General features: G+C 38.3%; 1 protein-coding gene across 4 annotated transcripts; it reads right to left on the bottom strand.

Moving 5' to 3' along the window:
* Positions 1-1,726: 1,726 nt before the first annotated feature.
* On the bottom strand, positions 1,727-17,135 carry yif1b (Yip1 interacting factor homolog B (S. cerevisiae)). 4 transcript variants are annotated; one of them, XM_063004436.1, is made up of 8 exons: positions 16,961-17,135; positions 15,772-15,992; positions 14,076-14,180; positions 13,356-13,434; positions 9,634-9,691; positions 6,980-7,135; positions 5,968-6,061; positions 1,727-3,439 (listed from the first exon to the last, which is right to left on the bottom strand). In XM_063004436.1, exons 1-8 carry the CDS (start codon positions 17,001-17,003, stop codon positions 3,284-3,286), a joined length of 912 nt encoding a protein of 303 aa, XP_062860506.1. In that variant the 5' UTR covers positions 17,004-17,135; the 3' UTR covers positions 1,727-3,283. The 4 variants fall into 4 exon arrangements, with proteins under 4 accessions (XP_062860506.1, XP_062860507.1, XP_062860509.1 ...); XM_063004437.1 differs by having other exon boundaries at positions 16,970-17,135; XM_063004439.1 differs by lacking the exons at positions 1,727-3,439; positions 5,968-6,061 and adding an exon at positions 6,300-6,589.
* Positions 17,136-21,066: the final 3,931 nt, after the last annotated feature.

Raw genomic sequence — 21,066 nt, 5'->3', positions numbered from 1 at the left:
CTGGTAGATACATTTTATAAAATGTATTATGGTGTATAGTAAAGCACACGTACTGTACTGAAATGTGATGTGTTTTTTATGTACAGTACTACTGTGTATTGCTGTTCATGACTGTTTATTACAGGAATGTCTATTCTATAATTTAAGATTTAAGGGAAAATATACTTGTATTTATAACAAAAAGGACCATTAAAGACATTAGAAAGGTTTTAATTCTATTTACATTATTTCTTATGGACAAAATAGGTTTAACTAACAAACATTTTTACTTAAGAACAGCCATTTGGAACCAATTAAATTTATAAGTTAAGGGTCTACTGTACATCTGTTAGAGATGGGTTTCGCTAAAACATCCCAAATCACTATTAGAAAGGGTACGTCTGGCCACATAGTCCGTGTAGACTGATTTGGTTAGAATTGACTCACACTGCTTCTCGATTATTTCTATTCCAAACCCCTGACTATCATCCTCTACTGAGAAGAATCACGAGATGTGCTTGTAATTTTCTTTAGACAGATCAGAACACTTTTGGAAAGTAAAGTGGTCGGCATAGACGATTAAACTCTTTGGCGACAATGCAGCTCATGTTTGAAGAACAAAGGGTTGCACATAATATCCCAAGAACCGAAACTGGAGAGAGAATAAAAGTTTCAGCAAGACAATGCTCACAACCATGATCGTAAAATAACAATACTGGTCCCTGGAAAAAAAAAAAGATGACAATGCTTACATGTTCTGCTCTCAATACTGGAATCCCATTCAAACTTTATGGGACACTGTGTGTACATTGTTCAGTACAATCAGGAACTTTTATTGTAATTCAAACACAGGAAATAAAGAACCAAACGCACCTGTTCAGCCTATCCCAGCTTTTCAATGGATGCAAGGCACACAGTAACACCCTGGACAGGGCACCAGTCCAGTGCAGAGCAAACACACACACCCTTTTTTTTTAAAAATGCATTTTCTTCCCATTTTCCTCCCGATTTAGCGCACTCAATTTTATCTTCCGCTGCTGAGAGATACCAGATTGCATCTGAGGAGAGCACGTTGCTGTACACGCCTCTTCCGACACGTGCACAGTTCTCCTCTTCTCACCCCTGCACAGGCGTGTCTTCCGCCAATCAGGGTCCTTACATAGCGCATCTAGACCCACCCACCCACACACACATAGTCCAGCCCCCACACTGCAGATACGGTGGCCAATTAGTATCTGCTGCTGGCACTGCCATCTGTATCTGCTGGATGCAACACCGAGTTTCGAACCGAGGAGTGCTGGTGTGCAAGCGGAATATCCCGCTGCGCCACCTGGGCGCCCACATACACACACCCTTTCATCTATAGGGCAATTCAGTTTCTCCAATTAAACTGACTGCATGTTTTTGGACTGTGGGAGGAAATAGGAGCTCCGGGTGGAAACCCACACAGACACGGGAAGAACATGCAAACTCAACACAGAAAGGACCCGAACCGTCCCACCTGGGGATCGAACACAGGACAATCTTGCTACCCACCGAGCCACCAAACTACATTTAAACAAAAGTATTTTTTACTAATTTTATTTTAAGAGCAAATAAAACATGTAAATGTGGTAAAAATAAAACATGATTATGAAATTAATTCTACTTTATTTTGATTTTCCATCTCAGATGCCTCCAATCCCAGAGAATTTTATAATACTTCTGTACATGATTAACGTAAGGCTTTTAAGTGGCATTTGTGAATGTAATTCTGTAGTGTTCAGCTTAGGCTGACAATCTTGCTTTTTATGCACTGAAATTCCTTCAGATCCTTAATCTTTTAATTTACATTTTAATGATATTGTGCACTGTAGAAAAAAATAAATACAAATAATTTCCATTTTTTCTTTGTGATACATTGTTTTAATAATTATCTCACACATTTTCTTCTTAATGACTCATCACCTAAGCTAAGATGGTGACTTACACTGATCAGCCATAACATTAAAACCACCTCCTTGTTGCTACACTCACTGTCCATTTAGTCCTACAATTACTGACTGTAGTTTATCTATTTCTCTGCATGCTTTGCTAGTCCCCTTTTATGCTGTTCTGACCCCCACAAGACCACCACAGAGTAGGTATTATTTAGGTGGTGGATCATTCTCAGCACTGCAGTGACACTAACATGGCGGTGGTATGTTAGTGTGTGTTGTGCTGGTATGAGTGGATCAGACACAGCAGCACTGACAGAGTTTTAAAACACCTCACCGTCACTGCTGGACTGAGAATAGTCCACCAACCAAAAATATTTTCAGCCAACAGCGCCCCGTGGGCAGCGTCCTGTGACCACTGATGAAGAGCTCAAAGATGACCAACTCAAACAGCAGCAATAGATGAGCGATCGTCTCTGACTTTACATCTACAGGGTGGACCAACTAGGTAAGAGTGTCTAATAGATTGGACAGTGAGTGGACGTGGTATTTAAAACCTAACACACCACCACCATGTCATTGTAACTGCAGGGCTGAGAATGATCCACCACCTAAATAATATCTGCTCTGTGGGGGTCCTGACCATAGAAGAACAGGGTGAAAGCAGGCTAAAAAAAAAGCATGTAAAGAAACAGATGGACTACAGTCAGGAACTGTAGAACTACAAAGTGCTTCTATATGGTAAGTGGAGCTGATAAAATGGACAGTGAGTGTAGAAACAAGGAAGTGGTTTTAATGTTATGGCTGATCAGTGTAAAATCATCTGAGCAATTTCATCAAGAATAACAAAACCCCTTATTTGGACAAAACTGTAGTAAATTTAATTATTGTTTTAATTACAAATGAATAAGGAATTTGCCAGTCATACCACTTTTTTATTTTAAATCATTTTGTAGTAGCAAAACAAAAGGTTATTATTTATTTAAAATCAGTCACAGAGAAATGCAGACATGTAAACACATACAACACAGCACAGAGTCAACAAAGACTGGCATTATGCATCCTATAGCAACTGTTGAAATGTGCTGACTGGCTCATAGGTTCTGAGATATTGAAGACTTGTCTGTTTCGCAATGTCTTCAGATATCAATCAAATAAGAGCAGTGTAAATCATAAAAAAGCACAAAAAGCCAGAAGTCCTTCCTATAAAAGTACAACTGTACAGTAACTGGCCTGTCTCAGCTACTTCAGTCCAGTGAGAATTTACAACGCTTCTTCGTTTGGATTGTATTGCATCTCAGCTTCAAGTCTTTTTTTTTGGCGTGGAACTGAGTATGTTCTCCAGTCATGGCTATAGTGGTTATGTCGTTCAGTTCTTCTTCCTCTTTTTACCTAACCAGGTGGTAGGTTAGCCAGTACATAAACACTGGCTGTGCAGCAGCGATGGCCATGGTTAAGTACATGCGCAGCTGATTTTTGGCTCCTCGGACCAGAACTCCCTCTGCAGCCGCCTCGGACAGGATTTTCAACCTCATTGTTCGAATCTACAGCAAGTGCAGACAATCAGAAATGAATGGGGTTCAAGCCATGCAGGAATCAGAAAACTACTAGATAATACTAGATGCATTCATTATTTTTCACATTTTTGACTGCTTCTATGTTTTTAGCAGTCACCACAGCAGATCATTCTGGTCTGCATACCTGAATTGGCACAGTTGGATGACCTTGCTTTTCCTGATATAATATTCCTCACTGAAACAGCCCCTCCACACACCACCCATGCCATTGGCACTATTTCAGCCCTGTACTGTGACAGATGTTTGCTTTTGCATCTTTCACTCATATTAATCAGGATGGTTCATTACGTCTTTGACACGTAGGACTCATCTGACCACAGCACACAGTGGGTGTGTTCGAAAACCTAGTGAGCGCTCTACATAGACGACATTTTACGTCATCCTACACGCGCTCCTGAGAAGACGGTTGTACGAATTCTAAGATACCTTAAAATGCTGTCTAATAAGGCACCTTAAATTTGAACAGGATTTTCACAGAATAAGGAGGGAGCATCCGATGCTGCCTTAGCATTGAAGGCAATCCCAGCATTCAGTGCAGCACAACTTAAAAAAAAAAAGAAAAATACAAATATGGCGGACAGATGCGGAGCAACAAATTCGGGCTTGTTTTTGGTACACGGAGGGAGATGTTAGTTGACATGCTAGCGTGTTGTGCCACGTCATCCCATTGGTTTGAATGGCATAAGGCTAACCGTGTTAGCTTAGTAAGCAAAAACTGATAAGTAGTGACTTACAAATCGACGATGTATTACAATCCTCTCTACTAAGGCAGCTGCCTATGTAGGCAGTAAGACAGCAAGGCAGCTCACTAGGTTTCCGAACACACCCATTTCCACTGACTTTCAGTCCATCTGAGATGAACCCGCTCAGAAAGCTTGGTGGCCTTTCTGCACATGGATTTCTCTTAGCATGCTAGAATTTCAGATTGCATTTCTTTATGCAGTGGTGGACTGTTTTAAGTGAGGTTTTTCTGAAGTACTCCTGAGCCCATGTGCCTATCACAGGTGCATAACTGTTTCTCATGCAATGTTGTCTGAGGGCTCAAAGGTCACACTGTTTTTACTATTCATTTTGTCTCGTCCTGACTTTTTGAGCCTACCAAATAAAATTATGATGTTGATGGCCAAAGACCTGCAGTGTACTAACGTCCAGTCCAGGGTATCCTGACCAGGACAAAGCAGTTAAATTAAATAAAAAGTGTGTTTATGTTTATTTGGGTGATCGTGTGATTAAACTGGATGAGGTTTCTAGGCTCCTGGGCTCGATCCTCGATTTAAGTCACTGTCTGTGAAAAGTTTCACCCACTGTCTTCATGTCCCACCCTAAATAGTACTGGGTTTTTTTTGTTGGTAAACCAGCAGCACATTAGTAGTATTTGTAGTAGTTATTCTAGTTAGCCAGCTGATCACAAAAACTTTTTATTTATTAAGAGAAAAGAAATCAAGTCATTAAATTAATTCAATGATAAAACATCTGTTATTTGTCTTGTCATGGCACTGCCATTTACACCTCGTAAGAGAAGTCATTAATAATCACCACTCAGCAGTGATTTTAAAATGTGGTTGGTTAGAAAAACAGACCCCAAAAACAAACAGGCCATCAGTAATTCGGTACTACCAAACAGACACTTTATTATTATTTATTCTTAAAAAGTAGTCTAATGCCAAGTTCACACTACACCACTTTCTGATTTGCCGGGTCGTTGTACAGTTCACACTACACGACAGAATCTTTTGCACTCGCGAGTCTTTCAGTCGGTGTATATTTCACACTACATGACTGATCGGCGATAGGGGCTTTCACACTACACCATCTATCACCAACTGGAATTGCAGGCGAGCTTCTCTGGTCGCCCAAACATGTGAGAAGTAACGAGGGGGTTTAATGATACCACGTCCAAAAATTCACGTCAACAAGTAGCGAGCGATCAAAGTTGTTTGTGCGCTGATGTGCAGCGTAAAATCAAGGAGGAAAAATAAATGAATCTGAGTGGATTTGGCAACACAAACAGTATGGCTTGTTCTATAGTAAGTTGGAGGTTAATTATTATTTTTGCAATGCAGTGTTGGTGTTATGTTTTGTAGAGAACGATCAAGTCAGAAATACTGTAAAACTTGTGTGTGCCGGTGTACTCTGATATAAACTATATTATGCCCCTGTCCCACCTGTTTACACTCCTCTCCTGCATTTGTGTTCTCATTGGCTGTTCGACATAGCACTCATTGTCAGTCGTGCAACTCGGTCGGATCGAGTTGTTGGGTAGTTCACACTTAGCAATTGAGAGCTGAGTTTTGATCGCCGAGCAAACGCCGAGTTGCTCCCGAGCCGGCAAATCTAGCGCCGACCAGCCGCCGAGCGAAAATCAGGCCAAAAATCGTGTAGTGTGAACTAGGCATAACACCATTCGGCAGGTCTAACCAGGACTTTAGTATAAAAGCACCCGCACGAGATTTCGATACCTGTCAAGCTACAGTATGGTCAAGCTTGGCACTCACCATGAAAACGAAGATGGAGCCACAGCACCAGAATAGTAAGAGATAATATCCTGTCTTTCCGAACAGAAGCCCAGCTAGCACTCCCACTACCATCCTGTTGGACAGATGAGAACCATCACATCAAGCACGTCAAGGACGGGTGCAACAACGTACGTACATATCCTACAGATTTGTACCTTGCAGAGAAACTGCAATTGGATGCTTACGCATATTTTTGATTTTATCCATAGATGATCACACTCATCACGAATAAATACATCAAATCCATTACCGCCTTTTAAATGTTGGAGCATGATGTTCACATGACCACTTTTGTAATCAGATTTGTTTATTTATTGGTTTAACGCAATGTCAACACATTGGTTACATTCATGGCATGTGTGTGCTCAGTTGTATTTTTTTAATGACAAGTTTGAGTACTGTTCCAGCTTTATCTCTGTCGAAAAAGCAAGTCCTTGCTGCCCCTGTAGATACCTGGGACAGTCAACCATAATATGCCTGCTGGAGAAAGGTACTTGGCAGGTGTCACACAAGGGAGCTTCGAATTGCTGTTGCTTGGAGGTGGTGTTTAGGGTTATGGGGTTGATGAAAATAGCTGTCCATCTCGAAGGTCTGCCTGTGTCTGGGCCATGATTATAATAAGCAACATAGTTTACCCTAGTTACACCCTTTAGTGTCATCCTAAAATTAGTTTGGATTTCTTGTAAGTATATAATTGCAGGGTTCAAAGTTATGGTAAGTCTTGACAGTTCATTGTAGTTGGAATAATTTATTCTTTGTTTAATTTGTTTATCAGGTGCAGTGTGTGGTCCCTGCAGTGTGTGCACTTTGGTGGTTTCTGGCAGGCCATATCGTGGCCTTTTTCCTCGCAATTACAGCAGGTGTGGGTGCTCTTACATGCATTCCCCTGTGATAATAAATACATATACTCATGAGCCCTTTCCCAAATTAATTTCAAGCAAAGGTTGATTTTCGATCATTCTTATGAACCATGATGTAAGTGACAGCTTACCCAACATATTTGTATCCGGAGAAAGCCACCAGATCAATGGTTGTGAGGTCGGTGTTCACAGTGACCAGGTAGAGACTCAGAAGTATGGCGAGAACTTCAATAATGAGCCACACCAGGGCTGAGCTAGCCTGCATCCCTAAGATTTCTGGAGAAAACCTAAATGGAAAAAAAGATCCAAAGTGGAATTGAATCAGTGAGCCAGTAGAACATTATTTGACCAGCATGCCAAAAAAGTCATGGTCGAGTCATGTAGTACTGTAGCTACTTTCAAGCAACATGAACCAAGTGCCACACTGCAAGCACGAAGTGGCTTAAAGAAGGTCACTATCATCAGTTGATGAGTTTAATTATTTGTTGATTAATTACTCGTCATGGAAGCGTAAACTTCCATGAACAAGTAAGACATAAAATCACAAATGCTGATTAATCAAACCAGTGGCAGCAGGGCTGAGATAAAGTTCATAGGTTTTGAAGTTACACTGCTGCCACACAGTTTGTTTGGGTTATTTGTTTCCATCACAGTGTCTGTGTTTGCTTGTGGACATGTGTTGGAGAGTTTTATAATGGCGTTAATCTATACAAAAAAACCCACATTATTTAAATGAAGTGAAAATTGAACATCACACTTCTCCATTTATTTGGCAGTCCACCATTGAAAGCAGCCCCCGTGCCTGTACCCTTAATATAGCAAGTTTGATTCACTATGTAGTAAACTGAAGCCCTATATCTGTCAAGAAGGAAAGGTGTTAGGTCTAGCGGATGACTTATGACTAAGACCCTACCAAATGAACGGCTATGAAAATCGTGCCACGGAACGTGAAAATGGGCCGTTTCCTGTAAATATGCAATTTGTTGTGTTGACTTTTCTGTTCTGTTGTTTAGTGTGCTGACAGTGTTTGATGTATGTGTTTACGTATTGAGTGCATTTTGTTGGGGATTTCATATTGAAAAGTGGGCTTCTCCACACACATGATCATCTCTCTGTAGTCTGTGCTGCACCTCAGAAGAACAAGCCAGTAAAGTATTAGGCTCCCGATAGTTTGTCTATGTATAGTCTATTTCATACTTTATAAACTTAGCAAACTTTGAAGACACTCCGTTACACTAGCAATTGGTTAGACATAATGTCCAAGACGAAGTCTAGATTAGCCAAAAACACGACTCGGGTAACTGAGTTTGGAAAACTTCCAAACAATTCTGTGGATACAGAGGGGGGTGTCAAAGCACGGACAAGTATTTTGGTCTTTGAGAGGGAGCTATTAAGGTAGCTGTGCTGTGTTTTGTAGCTTCCATTGATTCTATCATTCAATTTATGAGTGTATTTTAATGCTGTGAAATCTGTGATTTTTGAAAAACGAGGTCCGTGAAACTAAGCACATTTTCCCATGAATTTAGTAGGGCCCTAATTATGACTTATGTCATCTAGTGCTGTGAGTAAGCGTATACTTGAATTTCAAAAATTTGCTTACCAAAGTTGGATCCTTGACTACTTTGCCTGGCAAAACTGGTGAAGTCTAACTCAATCTACAACAGCAAATTAATAATCTAGATTCATGTGAGTAAATGTTTGAAGCAGGAAATGTTGCCCTATTGTCAACTGCAATAAACTTTATACTTTAACAGTATTGTTAGGAGACTGTCAGGAGAGACATTTGAGAAACTCACAGATGATTTGGTATCCTATTGTAGTGATACATTAAGAGAGTTAGTGAGCTCTACAGACTAATCCCCTACCATCTATTAGTAATCAGTTAGCCTCACAACTAATATCCGGATCAGTACAATATTCCAATTCATACCCAAGGTGGTAGATGAGATTGAGATTAGGGCTCTGTGCATTTTACCAAAGTTTCTTCACACCATGCCTGTCAAACCATGCCTTTACAGACCTTGCTTTGTGCACAGGGGCACAATCATGCTATATCAGGAAAAGACCTTCCCCAAAATATTAACACAAAGTGGGAAGCATACACCGACCAGGCATAACATTATGAAGGGTGAAGTGAATAACACCGATTATCTCTTCATCACGGCACCTGTTAGTGGGTGAGATATATTAGGCAGCAAGTGAACATTTTATCCTCAAAGTTGATGTTAGAAGCAGGAAAAATAGACAAGCGTAGGGATTTGAGCGAGTTTGACAAGAGCCAAATTGTGACGGCTAGACGACTGGGTCAGAGCATCTCCAAAAATGCAGCTCTTGTGGGTGTTACCGGTCTGCAGTGGTCAGTATCTATCAAAAGTGGTCCAAGGAAGGAACAGTGTTAAACCAGCGACAGGGTCATGAGCGGCCAAGGCTCATTGATGCTCGTGGGGAGCGAAGGCTGGCCCGTGTGGTCCGAACCAACAGACGAGCTTCTGTAACTCAAATTGCTGAAGAAGGTAATGCTGGTTCTGATAGAGAGGTGTCAAAATACACAGTGCATCGCAGTTGCAGGGCTGGTTTGGTAGCAAAAGGAGGACCAACACAATATTATGAAGGTGGTCATAATGTTATGCCTCATCAGTGTATCATCTACTTTATAGAATTGTTTGTACACACTTGTTAACAATGGGTTTGGCTAAAACGTTGAATTATTCATTTTAAGAGATACACATACTTATTTACATTTAAGTTCTTAAAAAAATGTACAAGCATGCAGAAAACCCCTTACCGGTCTTGTGTGCCCAGGGCCAATCCAGCTATCAAGATATATGTGATGAAAGCCATTGCTGAAACAATAAGCAAAACATATATAGACATTAGTGAAAACATACCATGCAATATATAAGGAAAGAATGTCCTCTAGATAAGACCCAGCGCCCAATCAAGTGTCATCCTATCATGAAGTATACAACAGTTTCAGACTATTTAATCTAGTAGTGATCAGGATAATGCATTTTGGAGACTTATACTGTTGATATATTGTTATTATTATTAGCTAAGCTATAGAATGGGACTATATCAGTAATTAGAAAAAATTTGAGGGAAACAGCGTCTCATGCAGTCCCTGTTTTTCAATCATCTACATTTTTAACTTATACAACAGGTAGTTCTGATATTTGTAGACAGTCCCCGTATTTTACCATACCTGCATCAATCAGCAGACCTCCAGTTCCTTACGTTATCCTCTCTACTTCACTACGAAAGGGTGTTTGTTTATTTAATGGTTTATGGTTTATTTTATGTTAACACATTCATGGCAGGATCATTGAATTTTTTTTCAATGTCATAGTCAAGTCATAGTCTTTCTTGTGTCTTCATATGTGAGCCCTCATTTACATTTACGGCATTTAGCAGACGCTCTTATCCAGAGCGACTTACAGAAGTGCTTCCATAGTAAACATTTCATTACTCTAGTTTAAGTAGACACCAGTCCAAGAACACAAATCTGCTAAAACCCTGTTAGAAAATTTTTTTCTTCTTCAAGAAATGAATAAGAGTGTTAGTAAGTAAGTACAAGACAGCTTAAGTGCTTAGTAAAAAGGTGGGTTTTTAATCGTTTTTTAAAGACAGCAAGAGACTCAGATGTTCAGACAGACAGATAATAATCATGGCTGAAAGGTGTTTTGTTACATTTTTGATGTATTCTGTTTTCTATGTTGTCTGTTTCCAGATGTTTGTGATTAGTCCAGTATTTGCAAGAAACTGTATTACTTTTTTTATAGTGTTTAGGGTTGAAAGCTTCTATTATATTACTTGGGATTCCAAATTGATTCCTTATTGTAACTGCATTTGTTGTTTTATTGTTATGATGGTGTGGTATATTTCACATGTTACAAAATGGTGAAAACCTTAATGGGTGAATTTTACTGTGCTACTTGTTTAATCTGAAGCTTGTACTTTTAGTTTCAGACACTTGCTCATGGTAGTAAGCAATCAAAAAAAAGCTATTAGGAAAGAAAGAATCTAAACAAAACCTAACAAAAAAAAAAAAAAAAAAAAGTGTCCCTGTCCATCATGTGTCACTCAGATTTGCATGTGTTTGAATAACCAGCCTACAGTTTCATAACACTATTTGCATATCAGCAACCAACTTGTGGCAAAACCGTTCAAAGTACTGTTTTTAAACACAATAAAATGCTTTTTGCCTTCAGCTCATGCCAGAGAACTCATCACAGCTTTGACGTAATTAACCATAAGAAATAGGGATGTCCCGATCCGATCTCACAGATCGGGGCCGATCAAGGCATTTTTAACTGATCAAAAATCGGCTTTACTAATGCCGATCATAACCCGATCTTTTGTTTTACGTCAGCATGTCCGCTGTGTGGAAATACTTTAAATTGGAAAGTGAAACGAGTCCAACAGCGGTGTAATGTCTGTAATGCGAGCGTTTCACGAGGCGGTAGGAGCAGAGCTGCGTTCATTACTGTAGAATTTTACTGTTTATATGGTGTGTGAGTCGAGGATCACTCCGGTTTACAAAACAATAACTTTTAATCTGAGTATGAAAACTTCAGGACCATAACATACAGCTTTTACGAGTTTACGTGTTACAAGACTGAACGACATCTCAGTATCAAGCTCTCTGATTGGCTTAGTTATGTAACTGAGCGTCGTAGTGATGCACTCACTTAATAAAGAAATAAATACACGGTATATTCACAAATTGTCGGGAGCAAAACACTTTATTAACTTATTCTGTTCCGAATAGCGGACAGCCAGAGCCGAGCACGCTATCCCATGCACTATGGAAGCCCCAAAGGGTCAAAACACACTCACTTTGCGTAGAAACGTCCATCAAACCATTGTCACAATACAAGCACTTTAAGAACTGGCTTTCCTTCATAACAAGAGTGACTTTCCATTTTATTTTGGTATTCAGGTTTTACTGTAATGCTGTTAAGTAACTTATTTGTTTTTTTATATTCAAGTTAAGCTGCTACACCACTTGTGAGTGGAGATTTTTGTTCATTTTTAGTGTATTACTGCATTAAACAGAATTATGTTCTTTGAATATAAAGTTCAAAGTGAAACTAATTATCTCACTTCATTTTTACTACAATGCTGCACTAGGTTTGTTTACTTTTATTTTGTAAAATAACATTAAGCAATAGTTTGGATGCAGGCCTTTTTTTTCCTACAGCACTGCAGAGCTATTCAGTTGTTAAACATGTACATTGGATTCATTTGAATAACTGTAATGTACTTGAAGTGTGCACTGTGTAAACAATGTTATCTAGTTCTTATCTAGACAATATCTAGAAAATACAAGTATCGGTTTGAGAATCGGTATCGGATCGGGATCAAAATTAAAGATCGGGATCGGGCACAAAAAAACGTGATCGGGACATCCCTAATAAGAAACATCATTTACTCCAGTGTTGCCTGCTTCAGTGCTCTTGTTCAGAGGTCAAGAAAAGTAACCAAATTTAGTACAGTACAGATTACTCAGCATTAAAAACAAAGTGGTACTAAGTGGCGCATTCACATGAGAAGCGTTATGTGCTTCGCTCACCGTGAGTCTAGGCACTTTGCTTAGCGCTTGGCCTGAGCGGTGCGGTAAAACGTAAAGTGCTTCACAACACAAATATGCATTAGTGTGAAATAACCATCAAATCTACTTTGAAAGCATCCATGTGTATCTATGTTTAGCTGTATTTTTCTCACTGTTTCACTTTTAAACTTGTGTTATAGATCAGGGTGCTAACAAACACTGAGAATCAGCTTTTTTAAGACTTATCATGAAAAAAACTGTACAACATAGGAACACTTAACATCTCTCAGTTATTACTGGTCATAAGTTCTCTCCACTAATGAAATTCCTTGGTCGTTGTTTAAGTACAATAACTCATGTTAAGCTTTGTTCACGTTAAGTGTTGTTTGTTCCGTCTGCATCACTTTTACCATGTCATATCAGTTTGTCTCATTGAAGGCGGTTTAAGAAAGGTCAGCGACAAACTGGGTCAAAGTTCAATCAGGGATGCACAGCAGCAAGCTAAGCGGCACCGCCACACTCCATAGGAAACAATGGCACAGCCAGTGCAAAAGCAGTTTTGCAGCTTCTCATGTGAATGCTCCCTAAATGTAGGATCATGGATTTAAAAATGTTCTGTGCCAGAGCAGGGTTTTTCAAGCTTTTTTTAAGCAACCCACATTTTGTCCATGATTTCTTATGTGACCCAGGCAACACAATGCATCTTACTCAAGATGTAACATAAAGCCTCCACAAGGGCACATTAGCGTACAAGTTGGCTTGCGACTCAGGTTTAAAAAACCCTGCCATAGAGTATAGTGCAGTGGAAAAAGTGCATGAGTATTACAGAGAAATGCCTGTATACATTCTGTAACATAGACCTTAGTATTTCTTTAAATTATAGAGTTTTTTTAAACTGACCCTCAAGGCCTTTAGACTTTTTATGGTGAGAAACTTTTCTGTGTGTTATAATTTACCAGGGATGTAGAGGTCTGGAGCATTGACGTCAAAGCGTGGAGCTACTGGAGTATCCTGCTGGTAACTCACCTCCCAGTTCTGTAGTAAAAGAACAGGTATGTTAGAACAACTTACAGATAACAAACCATACATGTTTCTCAACTTCAATTAGTTCCAACAATACATGCTTGCTTCAAATCATCATGTCTTAAAAAGAAAGGATCTAATTTTAAGCCCAATAATTCAACGACTGACGTAAACTGAGGGTGCAAGACAGAGATATTCATTGCAGGGCTTTGGTCAACTTTTCTCAGGCACAGCTAATCACACCTGTGTAGATGGCAGTCAGCACCGCTGAGATTCAAATCTGGATCTCAGTGGTGGTGGGCTAGCCTAACAGATCACTGTGTGACACGAGCCCCAGAATTTCCATGTGATGTGTCTAGCTTGCAAGTGATTTTTCAGATTAATGGCAAACAATGGTGCGCAGTACCTAATGACTAGATGCAAGCCCAGCAGTAAGAAACAGCCAATAAGAGATCAAGAAAACTGAGAATGCGGTTACAGAAAAATTAGAAGTCCGAGTAGTAAATTAGAGTGCAGGTTTTTTCCCCGCATAAAACATGTCCAACTCATGCATCAGGCTGCACATAGAGAAAAGGAAAGCTGCAGTGTCCTAAATACCACACCATTACCTAACTATGCCAATAAACAGAGCAAAGGCAACATATTATTCTTACCTTGTGCATATAAGGAAACACCAGCAGTTTTAGCTTCTTTCCAACATAAAGCGTGTCCACAGCAAAATAATATTTTAGCTTGGAGATCGGGATAAAACGGTCCAGCTGTGAAGGAGAGTTTAAGAGCCAGGTCATCAGAGATGAAATCATATTATCAAGTCTGTGTACTTTCTTTTTGTTGTTAAGTGTAAATTTTTACACTGGGCGAAAAATCATGTGCTCTAAGCAATAATGGTCCCACAAAACTCATCATTAATGCAAGCAACTGTTCAGTCAAAACCACATGTCTTTTTTTCCACTTCACTAAACTCAAAACTTACCGCCACAGCAACTAATTCCACTGTTAAAAGCATCACAAACTGTTCAGATCATGCTTATATGTACCCATCTACAATTTATTTATTAGGATTTTAACATCAACCTGAAACTCATTATGCAAATAGAAAGCAGAACATGAATTTAATGCAAAAACACTACTAAGTTTTCTGTGCCGGAGCTAATTTCAGATAGACTGAAAGACAGTGGAAATGTGTGCAGTGGTCAGGTGAGTCCATGTTTCAGCTTGTTTTTAGGAAAAACATACATATAGAGCTCTTTGTGCCAAGAGCACAAAATGACCATTCAGACTGTAATCAGTGAAAAATGCATAAGCCAACAACTGTCATGGTATGGAGGTGCATCACTGCCCACTGAATGGGTAACTTGCATATATGTGTAGGTACCACTGATGTGTAGGTGTATATTGGGAAATATAAGCTGCTATCTAGGCAATGTTTTTTTTTCTTCTGGAGAGTCCCTTGTTATTTCAGCAAGACAATAGTAGACACTGCAACAGCAGGGCATTTGAGACATAGTACATGTGCTGGCCAGTCCGCAGTCAAGATCTGTCTCATGTCCAAAATGTATGGGACAACATGAAGAGTAGAATTAGACATTGGTGACCACAGACTGTTGAGCAGTTGAAGTCTCGTACTAGGCAAGAATGGGGCAACATTTTATTCATAAACTGCAACAATTAGTGCCCTCAGTTCCAAACCATTAAAATGTCTCATTAATAAGAAAGGTGATGGAACACAGACACAACATGCCTAAGAAACAACATTTTTTTGAGTGTGTAGCAGTCATCAAATTCTAAATTAGTTTATATTTACAAAATACAATTAATTTGGTTAGTGTAAACATTAATTGTTTTTTTCTCCCATTTGTGATTTATTGTATACTGTATTAGTTTTATCATTCATAGTTTAAATAATACAAACGTTTTTTTGTACAAGATAGAATGGCAGTTCAACTGAAAAAGGGCCCACTTGTAAACAGAACCGGCACATGTGCACAAAAAGTGAATGAGGATAAGTTACATTTCAGCACAGCACATTCTGCGATTTCACTCTCGTTCAGAGGTGGCAGATGTTAAAAAATGAATTAAAATTACAGTGACTCTACTGTACTGCTCGAGGTGCTAAAACTAGTGCTGGAACAACACAGTGTGGCGATGCTCTTGGGTAAGATCTCTGTGAAGATAAGACTGGGGCTTTACACATGTCTGAGGAGGCATGTGCAAGCTTGTGACGACTCTTCTTGGCCATCATAGTAAACACTGAAATTGGGTATCCAAATTGGGAAAATGCAAAAAAATGTAAATAAATGAATCAAAATTTCAACAGAAATCACGTGTTGCATTCCTGATCTCACTTACATTTTTATCCACCATTTCTTTGCCCTGGCTGGCAAGGCTACTTCCATAGGCCATGGCAAGATTAGACATCGGATCTGAAAGGAGGTTCTGTCCTGTGTAGGCTGTAGCTCCCTTGTCCATGCCGCCATGTCCGGCTGGGTGAGATCCAGCACTGGTGTCGTCAAAAAGTTGTTGCGGTTCACCGTGGTCCATTCCAGGAGCCCTCATCCTCGCCCTGGCTTCTACAACACAAGCCAACAGCTTAGGTTAAGATTTTGCATCTTCCAATAAGACATTTCTTACTTTATAAATGTATATATATTTTTAATTTTACTTATTTATTTTAATGAAATATGTCTTTATAATTGTACAGTCCTAAGCAATATGAGGTTTAATGGTGTTAAATACAGCCTAATTAGTCCCTGGGTTATGAACTGAATTTTAATGAATACAATACTTATGTTGTTACTTTACAGATTTATGTTTGTTTAGTAACAAGTAAACCCACGCAGACACGGGGAGAACATGCAAACTCCACACAGAAAGAACCCAGACCGCCTCATCTGGGGATCGAACCCAGGACCTTTTATGTTTGTTTGTTTAAATATAAATAATACCATGCTTCATATTTAGATCGTGTTTTATTTGGGTATAACGTTGCCATCAGTGTTAGTATGTTATTGTGATTGATGATACAGCATCTGATAATATAATCTGATCGGATATCTCATACAAAATCGGACAAGATATTTTTAAATAATCTCATATAAAGTGACAAGTTTTGATCTTAAAAGAAAAGCACTAAAATCACAGTATAAACATGTCTTTAAATACTAGGGAAATTTTAGGCGTGTCTATACTCGGCAGCAGCTGAGTATTACAAGATGGCTGTATCCCAAAAAGCATTCTACTCTTCACGTAGTGACCTAGATAGAAGGTTGTAAGAGCGGTTATTTCCCCTAACAGATGTAGTGCACTTGTGAAGGGAACATTACGATTCGGAATACGGCCGAAGCAAAACTAAGAAAAGCTACTTGTGCTCGATGATCTATTATTAGTATGTACGGAAACGTCGAATTGAACAACTAAACTAATTTATTTGCGATCATGACGTCTTTCTTTTTAACAAAGTATAAGCTAACTTAATTAGTTAGCTGGTTCGCTTTATTTACACAGAAGCACAAAAACCCAACACAATAAAATGACGTACGTAACTTACGCTGTCTGAATCCACTTTGATTCGAGTAATCCATCTAGCTACAAATTTAAATTATTATTTCACTTTTCTACTTTAAAAATGTAATCAAAACAATATTACATAATAAATTACTATTAATCTATCGCTACTTTCATAAAGCCATTTAGGACTACTGATACCGGCTTGGTCTTCTTTCCACTCAAAACGACTGACGTATACACCCTGACGCAGTCGTTAAGATATCCAATCACAGCACAGAGTATCACAATTCTAGCCAATTAACAGACGATTTACGGTTTAGCAGTTACGCACAGGCGGGACTAGCAGTAGACGCATGCGTATTATGAAAAACTGCTTTATTTAGATACCAAAGATATTTCGTATAAAAAGAAGTTCCACTTCTGTCGACGCTACCAGAGACTTTTTAATATAGAGAGAAGTCGAATTTGAGTTTTAGCCACCATTCACTCACTCACTTTCTTAACCGCTTATCCAATTAGGGTCGCGGGGGTTGCTGGAGCCTATCCCAGCTTTTCAATGGGCGCAAGGCACACAGTAACACCCTGGATGGGGCGCCAGTCCATCACAGGGCAAACACACACACACACACACACACACACACCATTCACCTATAGGGTAATTTAGTGTCTCCAATTAACCTGACTGCATGTTTTTGGACTGTGGGAGGAAACCGGAGCTCCCGGAGGAAACCCACGCAGACACGGGAAGAACATGCAAACACCACACAGAAAGGACCCGGACCGCCCCACCTGGGGATCGAACCCAGGACCTTCTTGCTGTGAGGCGACAGTGCTACCCACTGAGTCACCGTGCCGCTCAGCCACTATTCACTGATTTATTTTTGCTAACTGGGTATTTGTTATCAGGAGATAAATATAATGTCTAAAAAGTGCATTGGAAAGTATTTTATCACTTTTTTTAACATTTTACTTTACCTCATCCTTACATTTTATTCATGAAAACATTTTAACATAATACACGTTTAGTTGTTGCCATGTTAGTACACTTTAGATAAACTGTACAAAGCACCTATTTAGTTCTTCTGATGATCAAGTACAAAATGGGATGTTTCTAAACTTGAACTGAAAAAAATCCATTAAAACACTCTAACTTGGAATTTCCACTCAAAATCACAGATCTTCCTGTTATGGCTGCAATGTGCCTCATTGTGAATCTCAGAGAGGACACTGCAAAATCTCAATTTTAAATAATATGGCTTTAATGTTGAATAATATGAAACTGCTTCTTAATAATTCATTTATAATGTCAGAAGATTACCATGAAACTTAGTCAGTATTTAATATTTCAGTCTAGCAAGTAACAGTAAGCATCAGTCATAACAAGTAAGGGGAACCTTGTGTTTAGATTTGCAGTTTTACTGTATTAGTTATTTTTTGCAGCTTGCCCCGACTCTAAAATGTGTACCAGGTCAGAAATGCACAGCATAAATGGATAAACTAGTTCAATTAAATAATAACATGCTGTGCACTTTACTGTTATTTTTTAAATATTCCACACGCTGCTAGCTTACATTATCTGTATATTACTGTATATTGCCATCAGTATGTTACTATATATTGTGTACCTCTGCTTATATCTACATACATACAGTACATTGGTCACTGAATACTGTACATACATACATGCACACGTCCATACATTTCTTATATATTGCCTGTATATAGTCTTATAGTTTGTATATTTTGTGTTTAATGTTTAATGTTCTTGTGCATTGTCTGCAACTTGTACATTGCTTGTATACTGGATTTATACTAGAGAGATACCATCAGCCAGAACCAAATTCCTTGTGTGTATCCACATACTTGGCCAATAAATCTGATTCTGATTCTGATTGATTCTGATAGGGATAATTAATTAAAGTTAAACGGTTACAAGGAAGTTACATGAATCTTTTTACTCCTGTACAGATTACTGTTATCAGCAGAGTAGCACAGCTGAAGCAGAGACACACATATACAGTAGGTCTCACATTACTTTTAACAAAAAAAGTGTGATTTTGTGAAGACACTGTATTTGCAATTGATCTTTTAAAATTTTTGAACCCTCTTTCTTACTCAGTGTCTTTACAATAGAGATTTAACCTGAGGAAGTAAAACAGTGACTATTTAAATAAAAATAAGTCAGAAAGAGTTCCCTTAATCTCTTTAGTCGAAATTTCATTTAGAAAGAAGTCAATCTAGATAATCTGATTATTTTGGGACACTTATCACCACACTTCATTATCTTTAGATTTATGAAAGATTGTCTCTTGTGCCCGAAGTCTCTTGGGCCTATTGTATTGCGGTTCGCAACAAAGAAATAAATTGGGATTCTTCACAATTCATCACAGATTTTATATTAACAGTATTTAACAGATGCTTTTATTTAAGGCAAGTAACTTACTGTTGTAAATAAAATCTAAACAATTAAGGGATAAGCACCATGCTCAAGGACCCAACAATGGCAACTTGGCAGTGGTGGGATCTAAACCAGCAATCTTTAGATTACTAATTCAATACCTAAACTGCAGAGCCAGCACTGCCCAGTTATGCTTAATACAGTTTCACTACTCCGTATTACAGACACTTAAACATCGTCTTTAATGCCAAATAACAAATCATTCTTATTCCATGGGCACTAATATGGAGTTGGTCCTACTTTGCTACTATACAGGGCATTAGTCTTGGAAACACAAGTGTAATTTGCATTACAAAATGTAATTGCATTCAGCAGAATTAAAATTCTTTACTGGAACACTACACACACTACTGCTAATATTTGAGATTGGAGATTGTATGGCTGAACTCATTGTGTACAAGTGGTGTCCAGATACATTTTGGTCATAAAATGAGCATTACCAAAAGTAGGGGATTGATACAGATGGATGAAAATAGGTCATACAGTTGTATGGAAAATTATATTATTATTATTATTTATTGTTGTTGTTAAGTGACTGTATACTGTATACTGTATAACAGTTGGAAAGAAACTTGGAACACTCCTCCACATTATTTAAACATTAAGCATATATTGAATGAGCATAAACCGTGTAGTGGATCAACAACTGTCACCTGCAATTTTCGTCTATAGACAGTTCCAGAGCTTAAATAATGATATAATATTAATCATTAAAAATATACTAATAAACCATGGGGTTCTGTAAGCAGCTGATTAAATACCTAAATAGGAAGCCAATGGATGCCTATAAAGCAAGGAGAGGCACTTTAATGAAAAAAAACACCTTGTTAACTCTTAAGTATAGGGGTAGATCTATTATGCTTTGGGGTTTTGTTGAAGTCAGTAACAGACAACATTGAACAGATAAAAGAAAACACAAAAAAGCAAACGTGTCAGTCATGAATCTAAAGTTGAAAAACAGGGTAATGATCCAAAACATACATTACCTGATGCTCAGTCCAGTGACCCTACTGGAACAACAATAATATTACTTATTACACTTTAATAAATAATAAGTATTAATATGATACCTACTGAATTAGAAAAATTCTGCTTAAAAAAAAGGTGAATGAAAATTCCTAAAAATAAGAAAGGCTCCCAGCTGTTTACAATAACATTGCAAATGTACAAAAATGAACAATATATGTGCCCAAATCTTATGCATTTTGTGTTTTATTTCTAGCATAGTTATATTTTTAAACGTACACACAATCAACTTTTTGGTACAATTCTCTTTTATTTCTACTTTTATTTATTTTTTTACAATAGAAGAAATGCCCAGCATTTTTATCATTATCATTCACTGTAAAAATCTATAAAAAAAAATACATTAGTGGCAATTTATAATGATGATGAATTACACATAATAATCACTGGACAACTGCTTACTGAAAGTCATGCATTACAAAAGACAAAACGTATTTTTAGAATTTTAAGTGATAATTGTGTGTGTGTGTGTGTGTGTGTGTGTGTGTGTGTGTGTGTGTGTGTGTGTGTGTGTGTGTGTGTGTGTGTGTGTGTTCAGAACCAGAAGATGGCAGCATTATACAAAAGTTCAAATGGTCTTTTTTCTTAAAAATTGACTGCACCTATTAAAAAGTAGATGATTTTTTTTTTGCCAAGGTCATTTGAGGTTTTTA

This window comes from Trichomycterus rosablanca, chromosome 11, assembly GCF_030014385.1.
Source record: "Trichomycterus rosablanca isolate fTriRos1 chromosome 11, fTriRos1.hap1, whole genome shotgun sequence".
Lineage (NCBI taxonomy): Eukaryota > Metazoa > Chordata > Actinopteri > Siluriformes > Trichomycteridae > Trichomycterus > Trichomycterus rosablanca.
The sequence above is the reverse complement of the archived record's forward strand: the minus strand, read 5'-3'. Positions and strand labels throughout refer to the sequence as shown.

Excerpts from the sequence above, each read along its gene's own strand:
- yif1b (XM_063004436.1), bottom strand. The coding sequence starts at position 17,003 with ATGGATTACTCGAATCAAAGTGGATTCAGACAGCGTAAGTTAC. Across the intron at positions 15,993-16,960 it reads ATTCAGACAGCGTAAGTTAC|AAGCCAGGGCGAGGATGAGG; the intron begins GTACGTCATTTT and ends CTTGTGTTGTAG. Across the intron at positions 3,440-5,967 it reads GCTCCATCTTCGTTTTCATG|ATTCGAACAATGAGGTTGAA; the intron begins GTGAGTGCCAAG and ends CACTTGCTGTAG.